At 49.1% G+C, this 9,948-nt stretch overlaps 1 protein-coding gene across 2 annotated transcripts; it reads right to left on the reverse strand.

Moving 5' to 3' along the window:
- Nucleotides 1-7,323: 7,323 nt before the first annotated feature.
- Nucleotides 7,324-9,948, reverse strand: ADM (adrenomedullin). Of its 2 annotated transcripts, none has more exons than XM_080815197.1 (4): nucleotides 9,493-9,948; nucleotides 8,918-9,036; nucleotides 8,614-8,763; nucleotides 7,324-8,405 (listed from the first exon to the last, which is right to left on the reverse strand). In XM_080815197.1, exons 1-4 carry the CDS (start codon nucleotides 9,715-9,717, stop codon nucleotides 8,087-8,089), a joined length of 813 nt encoding a protein of 270 aa, XP_080671323.1. In that variant the 5' UTR covers nucleotides 9,718-9,948; the 3' UTR covers nucleotides 7,324-8,086. The 2 variants fall into 2 exon arrangements, with proteins under 2 accessions (XP_080671323.1, XP_080671324.1); XM_080815198.1 differs by having other exon boundaries at nucleotides 7,330-8,402; nucleotides 9,493-9,626.

Raw genomic sequence — 9,948 nt, forward strand, 5'->3', positions numbered from 1 at the left:
CCAAGTGATTTGATTTTATTTTTTAAAAAACATATTTTTTTTTAAGATTTATTTATTTATTTGACAGGCAGAGATCACAAGTAGGCAGAGAGGCAGGCAGAGAGCGGAGGAAGCAGGCTCCCCACTGAGCAGAAAGCCCGCTGTGGGGCTGGATCCCAGGACCCTGGGATCATGACCTGAGCCAAAGGCAGAGGCTTAACCCACTGAGCCACCCAGGCGCCCCACAGATCTTATTTTTTTACGTAATCTCTACACCCAACGTGGGGCTCAAACTCACAGCCAGGAGACCAAGAGTCGCATGCTCCACCAACTGAGCCAGCCAGGCGCCCCTCCAGGAAGTGATTCTAACAGGAAGAGACTAAGGATCACTGCTTCGACTGGAGAAAGAAACCCAGCAAATTGAGACAAAAACTAGAGCAGCAGGAAGTAGACTGGGAGATCCCGTCCCACATGGGACGGGATAATGCATTGAGTCTTCCGGTGTCCAGTCCCTCCCAAATACGGAGGTGGGTGGCTCTCCCTTAAGCTCTTACTGTCCCCTTTCATATCAAGTGTAAAGTACCCTTCTTTTGATCTAAGAACCTGGGGGTGACTTATTAACGTCTTCTACCAAACGGAGCAATCAAAATGGGGCTCAATAATAACCGGACAGAGGTAAGTGTCCCTTCTGCTGGGCCCCTGAGTATGGCTGCTGCTGCTGAAAGACGCTCCCACCAACAGCAGTGGTAAAAAATAAAAATAAAAATAAATTAAAACCAAACCAAACCAAACAAACAAACAAAAACTAACATGGCTCTTTGGCTCAGCAAAGGGGGACTCACTCAAAAGGCGGATGAGATCTGGGCACTGATCAGTCTCCCTCCACAGGATTCTTGGGGCTGAACGGCCGGCTGTCTCTGAAAGGAACTGTCCTGCCCTCTTCTCGGTGGGGCTCTTCTCCAGGACACCCTCCAACCTCCAAGGTCCCTGCCCTCCCCCCAGTTAGGGAAGGCTTGGGTGAAGTCTGGCTCTCTTTCTAGACTCTTTCCAATATGTCCTGAGGGCAAAACCCAATCCTTCCTGCTTCCGGGCCTTTCGTTTTGATTCTCAAGGGCTTTTTCTTCTCTCAACAAAACCTGGTTCTCTGCAAATAAAAAGCTTTGGCTTTCAAAACTATTGTTTTTGATGTGGGCTTCAAGAGGCTATTTTAAAAGTCAGAAAACTGAACGTTGACTGTTTCATTCTCTTTGCATTCCTGGTGTACCAATCCTAATTCCCCTCCAGGCAATGCCTCAGATTTACTAGGGAAAAGGTCAAGTGGAAAGACTGTAGCAAAGAAAAGCACAAAGATTAACATTTCAAGATACTCTTCCCATAAGAAATACTGCAACATTGACCACTCTAGGGCCCCGCCCCACCCTGACAAGTGAACAGGCCAGGATGTTCTGGCTGAGTTTCCCCAAGCAGAGTGAAGTGTAGAATCAGGATTTGTCTTGATAATAAAAGCTCTAAATGACAACTATTAAAACATTGTTTTCTTCAACAAGTCAACAGCGGAAAACAAAAGGGAGGGCGGTTGCTCTAGATTAAAAGAAACTTTAGAGAGGGAACAATCTTGTTTGGAGCCTGTTTTGAACAAACTACTGTCAAAAGACATTTTTGAGGCAATAAGGCAAATCTGATTATGGACTGGGTATGAGATGATACCACAAAATTACTGTTAACGTTAAGTGTGCAATAGCATTTGGTTATGTAAGAAAACGTTTTTTAAAAAAACAGATGTATACAGAAGTGTGTGTGAGGGTGAAATGATACAATGTCTGAGGAAAAGAGAAGAATGGATGGAAGGAAGGAAAACAAAACCAGATTCTTTGGCAAGATACAAAACAAAAGGGGATAGATGAATTAAGCGCCGCAAAATCTTGGTAAGTGTTAGACTTTTTTTTTTAATTTAAATTTTATTTTTAAGTAAACTCAATACCTAATGTAGGGCAAAAATTCACAACCCCGAGGTCAAGAGTTGTGTATTTCACCAACCAAGCCAGCCAGACAACCCTGGTTAAGTGTTAGATTTTTTTTTTTTTTTTTTTTTTAAAGAGGAGGCAAGGTGGGGGAAGTGCAGAAAGAGAGATAATCCCAAGCAGGCTCCATGCCCAGGGCGGAACCCAGCTGGGGGCTCCAGCTCATGAGATCATGACCTAAGCCAAAAATGGATGCTTAACTGGCTGAGCCTCTCAGGTGCCCCTAGATTTTAATGATAGGTACATGGGAGCTCATTATTATCTCTATTTTTTTGCATAAGTTTTAAAAGTTGAATAATGATTCTCTTAATTGTCAAACTGGTACAGAAAAAGATGGATTGAACAACAGAAGAGGAAAAAAGGACCAGAGACAGATTCAAATATTTACTGTTTAAGAATTTAGGGCTTGGTGGGGCGGGGGGGGGGGGGGTTGAAACAGGTGATGGGGACTAAGGAATACACTTGTCCTGATGAGCATGGGTGTTGTATGGAAGTGTTGAATCACTAAATCCTACACCTGAAACTAATATAACACTATATGTTAACTACAATCAAAATAGAAACTTAAAATTTTTTGTTGTTATATTACTGATTTGCAAGCAAATGAACTCCTTCTTCAAATAAAATCTGAAATGGAGGAGCACCTGGGTAACCCAGTCGGCTGGGCATCTGCCTTCAGCTCAGGTCATGATCTCCAGGTCCTGGCATCGAGCCCCACATGGGGCTCCCTGCTCAGCAGGAAGCCTGCTTCTAGCACCTCTGCCTGCCACTCCCCCTGCTTGTGCTCCCTCTCTGTCAAATAAATAAATAAAATATTTTTAAAAAATAATAAAAGCAAGAGCTTTTAAATAAATAAAAATGAAAAATAAAATCTGAAATAGAGTTACAACGTATAAAACAAAAAAAAAGTAGAACTGTTCCTTCTGGAAGCAGCAGCAAGAGTCTGGCTCTTTTGCTTCCTCTTTGTCTCCCCAGGAATCCGCACAAATAACTCGGGAAAATCCTGTGGGTCTGTAGAATGCAGCTTGAAAACTTCTCTACTATATGATGAAGAAAGCCTCTCAAATCCTGCAGAAAATGTGTACTACTTGTATGTGTTAGATAACTGGCTAACAAGTTGGGAGAAAAGAAATCGTTAAATCCCTACCTCATATCGTATAGCAAAATAAATTCCAGTTGCATTAAAATGTTTAAAATACAAAATGAAATTATGAAAGTGTTAGAAGAAAAAGAAATGATTATTCTAAAATAGTGAGACAGAGAAGGACTTCCTAAGCTAGCCAACAAAGGCAGAAATAGACAACTTTGATGATATAAATATCTGTAAGTTTTACATGGCAAAAAATAAAACACAAAAAGGAAAAAAAGGAATGTTTGTATATGACAGACTTTAAAATTCTTAATCATTAGGTAGTGTTTCAAATCAGTAGGAAAAAAAAAAACACCCCAAAGGAATAAAAGGATCAAGGACAGAGAAAGAGAGATAATAGTATCACAAAGATATGTTAAAGAATGTTCCTCTGAAGGAGTTAATTTTAATGGAAATTAAAGGAGAAAAAAAAATAAATAATTAAAATAAAACAACAGAGAAGCCCTGCATAGACTGGTAATGACAGTTTGCCTTAAACTGAGGAGTATGTTTAATTCAGCTCTACGTACTTGAGTTCAATTTTCAAAAGTATGTGTATAAATGGGTCTATCCTAAGATATTAATAGTGGCTATCTCTAGGAGTGGTATGAAAGGTGAATCTTTTTTTCTGCACTGAATAAGTATTGTGTAATGTAAAATGCATTTTTTTGTGTTTTAAAATTCATCTTAATAATCAGAAGTACTTCCCTGCTGTTGGATAAATGTACAATAACCTACTAAATTCATCTGCCTTTGTGGTCACAGTCATTTTATTGTTTTTCCAGAATGTTCCAAAATAGCTCTGGAACAAGACCAGTGGGACCACCAGATAGCTATCTAGCCTCACCCTTCTTCCCATGCAAATGGAGACCAAGCCTCCAGTCTTGCTTTGGTGGAAGCCTCAGTGGGACCCAGGAAAACAAGGCCGTCTCCTTCTTGACTGGGGAGAAGAGAAGGAACCAGTCAACTTACAACAGTCAGTTTACAACAGCCTCTGAAAAGCTGTTTTGGGCAACAATTGCCAAAGACAAAAGGTTCCACCTCAAGGGTGGAAACTCTATTTGTAGCTTTGTAGACACAGGTGTTCTTACGGGCAACTCAAGACCTACAGAGTGGGACTGTGTTTGGCCAGGAATAGCTCGGAGAGCCTTCCCCTCAGAAGCCAGCTCTTGAGGCCTTCAGTGTATGTTCTAACTATATTTGGCAATGAAAACCAAAGAGGTCAGTGGCTTCGTTCAGGGGGGGGAAAGCTATTCCTGATTTATAACCCCTGCTTCAAACCCGGACCAAGAATTTAAAAATTCAGTTCATTTATTTATTTTGCACTCACTGAGCATAGCACCAAAGACATTTTCCTTTCCAGTCCTACCAACCTCCTGTAAATCTTCCAGAACCACAGGTGTAAATCACCTACCCAAGCCATCCTCATATTAGAGGACATTTGGGGACATCTGGCCTAAGAGTCCAAATGTTAAAATTATCCCACTTACTCTCTATGGCTTTATAGCATTAAAATAGCCTGTCGTGCTTGGGTGCAAAGCCAGACTCCAGTGCTTACTACTCACTGTGTGACCTTGGCTAAGTTGCTTTGTGTCTCTGAGGTTCAATTCTCTTATCTGCAAAGAGAGATAGTAACACCTACTTGAGAAAGCTGCCACAAGAATTAAATGAGATGACATGTACAAAGTGGCTAAGAGGACGTCTGATACAAAACAGGTGCTAAAAAAAGAACCAAGTTCCATCCTCTCCATAACCCCCTTCCACCCTTAGCTGTTCAGTCAAGGTGTCGGCTTCTCAAGAAATTGCCCAGTACTCTTTGTCTGATTGCAAATGGATGGTACCCTTCCCACAGCCAGCTACAGTAGCTAAAGATAAAAGCTGTGACTACTCCTCAGCTGAGGACATGTCGAATCAGCTCACAAATGACTCATCACTGTTGATAAACGATGTGTTCTTGGCGTCAGGAGGCCTTATCCTGACAGGCTTCAACACCTTATGAAAAAAAAAATCCAGAAGGTAGGTTGAATGGCTCACAGAGAAGGTCCCAGGGCTTGACGGTGACCTTCAGTCAATTCAGAACTTGCACCGCACTGGTCTTAGGAGGGTCCCTGGTCTGTTCAGACAGGTCTCCAATCACAAAATTTTCAGTTGGGAAGGACTCTAGCTGACCAGCTGCCTCTTTCAGAGCTGAACCATCCCCTTCACTTGCCTTGGATTCCCTGAAGGGAGTCATAAGACTCCCTGGGCTAAAGGCTAGATGCCTGCTCCCTGCTCAGAACAGCCTTAAGCTAGTGCCCAACCTGCCTTTGGCAGCTTTGTCTGCTGCCTGAAGTTCTGCCAGGGTGAGGTTTGGCTGAAGGGCTCTGTGGCTGTAGGACAAACCTTGGTGCAAGGAAAAGGATATTTAATCCTGAACCACTGTCTGCGAGGCTGAAGTGTTTGCTCCTCTCTGCAGCTTCTGTCACCCCTTCAGACCACCCAGAACCACTCACTGGCATAGAAATTCCATGCCTTGAGTTTTTGGTTGCTCTTTCATTCACACATGCCCTGTATCTTTTACAATGCCTGAAACAGAATTCTGAGTATTTATTAAAAGGCCCTTGAGGATGAGGATGTTTGGTTGCTGCATTCGTAACCTCCTCAATTCTGATGATTTTCACAAAATTATCGAGATCAAATAGGACAATGAACTGTATGAAGATGGACACTATTAAGGGCCAGGTGCGCAAAACCGAGGCTTTGTGTGATCTTAAGGAAATTCCAGGTGCTAAGATCTACTTTCTTCTGAATTGAAACTGCTTCAGAAGGTTGTCTCTGAACCCCAGACCTAAGACCTATCTCTTTTACTGCAAATGCAGGCTTTTTCTGAAAGGAGCTATCTCTGGCCCTCAGAAGAAGGCAATTGGTGCAAAAGGTCCTGGAGAAGGTAGAGCTGCCCTGGAAACGTTTCCATTCCCCAAACTCAAATTTTCTCAGGCAGGTATCTGAGATCACCTATAAGCACCAACATTTCAGCCACGCTTTGAAGTGGAAAGGCCAGGGAAACTTTCTGAAAAGGTCAAGCAGTTGGTCTCCAACCTGGGTCTTCAGGATATTGGATGACACAAATGGGACAGGAAAATCAGAAGGTGGGGGGGGCTTCCCCTTAGTCCTGTTCCCGTGTCCCCTGACCTTCTAGTCACTCACTGAGGCTTAGTGTCCAGCTTCTATGACCGGGCCTGGGGTCAAACTTCTAAGATGATAAGGCAGAAAGCAAGCAAGGAGGGGAAGGAAGGAGGGAGCAAAAGGCAGGCTGGGGAGAAGTGAAGAAAAAATGAGAAGGCTTGGCGAGGAGGAAGGAAGAGGAGAACTGCAAGGGGAGGCGGAACAATGAAGGTCTCAGGCCGTCAGAGGCGCACGATTCCGGCGGCACGTCCGTCCGTCCCCGCCTCCGGCCAGCAGCTGCACGCTGCTCAGCGTGTGGGCGCTGAGTCATGGTCCCAGAACAGGGAGCCGCCGTGCAGGTCTGGGGGGCCGGCCTTGGTTGGCATCTGCAAACTGTTTTTTTCTTTCCTCTCTCATTAAGGCTGTGTGCTGACTCCCACGTAGGAGGACTTATTAAACCGCACGTACTGCCTGACGGCCCTCTGGCAGCTCCCAGGCGGCCGGCTGGGGGCGCCACAGCCTCGCTGATGAACCGGCTGGCTCGCTGGGGCACCCGGCCGGTAAAGGACGGGGGTTACTGGCGCCGCTGCCGAATTCCCCGAGCGGTGCGAACGTTTTGCTGGAGTAGCTTCTAACTTTAACACCGCGGCAGCTTGGAACAACTCCTCACTTAGAAGGCCTCGGAGACCACCCCAACTCTCGGAGGCGCGCTTTTGCGCGGGGTTCCGCGAGCAACTCGGTAAAATCTGGGACTCTGTTGCGCAACCCGGAGAATCCAGGCTCGCTTCCCCACTAGGGCTCACCCCTACCCAGCCCGGCCCGGCTGCCACGCGAGGCTTCAACCTTAGGGGCCCCCGCGAAGCCCGGACCCGCTCGCAGGACAGGCGCTCCGCGCGCCGCACAAGGAGAGCAGCGCTCGGGACAGCTCCGCCGGCGGGGGGACCCGCCAGCTCGCGCGCGCGGAGCCGTGCCACCTTCCCACGCGAGGCGGCGGGAGCCGGAGGCTTCCGGACGCACTGGGACCCTCCCAAGACTCGTGAGCCCAAAATTAATCAGCATCGAGACACTTTATTGATTTGCTATTTCGCATTATCACCCATTTCATGTAAATAAGATTATACAGAGACACGGTGTTTCCTTCTTCCAAAAGAGGTAATCAGTCTCTCACGCACACCCTCACACATTTCACGCAGCAAACGTTACACCTCGCTGAGACATTCACGTATTAAAATAAGTGGGGAGGGGGGAAATGCAATTGCTTTAAAATGCCCTTAATACAATATATAACGTACAAAAATATCTCTATATTTGAAGTTACAAAAAAATCTTGACAGCAACGAACTTAAATATTGATAGTTACCTCTGTATATACACATTGCACTTTTCCTCTCTAGGTTTTGGAAAGTTCAAGTAATAGTGAGGCTTGTGCCCCGATGGGGTGACACCCCGTGAGAAATCAGTTTGTGGGAAGGCACGGCAGCGACTCAGACCCCTGTCCCTGGGGGTCTCACAAGCATTTAATTCTCAGTTTCTCCCTTCCGTGAGCCTGGCGGACACTCCCTCGCATTCCTCTGCCCCCACGGGACCCGGGCCGGATTGGGACGTAGGGAACCGTGCCTCCGAGAAGGGGCTCCTGCAAAGCCAGGGCTCGCCGCTGGACCGTGCCTCCCGGACTCCTGGTCTCTGCCCGGCTGTCTGAACCCGGTTTCCATCCGCTGAGGGGCTCGACCCTGGGAAGCCCTCCGCCCCGGGCGAGGGTCGGGGGAAGCCGGCGAGATACATACGCGCGCCAGTTCGCTGCTGCCACAGGCGCTTATATCTTAAGGAGGTTGGCGAGCACCTGATGCACCCGGGAGGCCGGAGCCCCGCGTGCCAGTGGCTCTGGGAGCAACGGAGTCCGGCTCGGGCCGGTCACAGGCAGCGAGCGCCGGCGCCGGCGGCCGTACCCCTGGGGGCTAATCTTGCTCCTGGGGGCGACGCCGTCCTTGTCCTTGTCCGTGAACTGGTAGATCTGGTGCGCCAGTTTCTGCACGGTGCATGTGCCAAAGCGGCAACCGAAGCTCCGCAGGCCCTGGAAATTGTTCATACTCTGGCGGTAGCGTTTGACTCGGATGCGGGCGGCGTCCGGACTGCTGGGGAAGGGAGGGAAGGTAACATGAGACCCCTATCAAACAGGGCTTTGGCCCCAGCCACCAAGAACCCGAGCCATTCAAGGACCAGAGGGGACTGGAAACTGCTACCGCCGTCTGAACTGCCAAACAGCCCTGACGATCCCCTAGGGCCAGGGTAGTGGAAGAGATCTCCCCGTGCCCACCCAGCTTCAGTGCAGGGCATAGTTACCTGGCCTGGGGGTTGCGAGAGGCGCCCTTCATGTCCTGGGGCCGAATGAGAGTCTGGGCAGGACCGGCCTTCATGTCCGTGAGCCCGGTGGCATAGTTGCTGGACACCCGAAGTTCTCTCTTCCCGCGACTTAGAGCCCACTTATTCCACCTAGGAAACACAGACAGACTCGATTCGCATGCATTCGGCGAGGTCCCTCCGGATCCCGACCGGCTCCCATCCACTTCCAACTCCTCGGGGCCAACAGCCAGTTTCCCTCGTTTCCCAGGTGCAAGGACTGAAGACGGAGCTATCTGCGACTCACTTCTTTCGGAACTCTGACGCCACGTCGAGTCGTGCGGTGTCCGCGCCCAAGAAGGCGAGGGAGCCCAGGTACATGAGGGCGACGGGAACCAGCTTCATGCTGGCGGCGATGCGCAGACCCTGGAAAGAGATAGACAGGGACGGAGCGTGAGCACCCCGCCTGCAGCAGGGCCCGGGCGGGGCACAGAGGGCGGGGGTGGGGGGCGCTGGCCGACTCAGCTCGCGCTCTGCCTGGCTCAGACGCTTATCTCGCCCGGGCGCAGAGGCGCCAGCGGCATTTGCACCCGCCGGGCGGGTGACGGGCTCGCAGGGGAGGCCTCTGCCCAGAGCCATGCTCCCACCCGGAGATTTCCTGCCCGACTTCTGGGAATTTGGGTGGCATAGTAGAAAGGACTGGGTCTCTGCAGTTCCAGTGGTGTGCACGGCTGGGCCCAGTGTATGGGACGCAATACACAGAAGACCTTACAAAATGGGTTGTAACCCTCACCCAGTACACTCCCCGTTTCCAGTACTCTAAAGTCCGTCCTCCCCGCGCCCCCCGCCACACCGCGTATCCGCCCAGCCTGCGGCGCCTACCTGCTGTTGGGGTGATCTGCCAAGATCTGGGAGAATATAAAGTTTGAGACGTCGCTCTGGCACTGGCAAAACCCTAGCGTCCAAGCCGCGGTGAGAAACCAGAGGTGGCAAAGCTCGAGTTGTTCCGCCTAGTGTCACCAAGAAACCACTGAGTGGCCGGCTCTGGTTCCTCGGTTTTATAGGCGCACAGGGGGCGGGGCCTGAGCTGCCCTCGCACCCTCCCATTCTTCGGGCGCGCGCGGGCTTCTGCACTCCAGCGCGCGCATTGCTTGTCCCAAGGTTTGGGGGTGGAGGGGTGGGGGTCCCTCGTGACAGAAGACTCAGACAGGAGCTCCAAAGGTGGTTGTAGGAACTGCCACAACCCTAACTCCCTGGGCACAAACTTCAGAATATAAACCAGGGCGAAGTAGGGCCGGTACCACCTCTTGGGGTCCTTACTCAGGACCTATGCAACCC

Source organism: Martes martes (genome assembly GCF_963455335.1).
Source record: "Martes martes genome assembly, chromosome: 10".
In the NCBI taxonomy this organism is placed as follows: Eukaryota; Metazoa; Chordata; class Mammalia; order Carnivora; family Mustelidae; genus Martes; species Martes martes.

Excerpts from the sequence above, each read along its gene's own strand:
- ADM (XM_080815197.1), bottom strand. The coding sequence starts at position 9,717 with ATGGGAGGGTGCGAGGGCAGCTCAGGCCCCGCCCCCTGTGCGCCTATA. Across the intron at positions 8,764-8,917 it reads GCGTCAGAGTTCCGAAAGAA|GTGGAATAAGTGGGCTCTAA; the intron begins GTGAGTCGCAGA and ends TGTGTTTCCTAG. Across the intron at positions 8,406-8,613 it reads TCTCGCAACCCCCAGGCCAG|CAGTCCGGACGCCGCCCGCA; the intron begins GTAACTATGCCC and ends TCCCTTCCCCAG.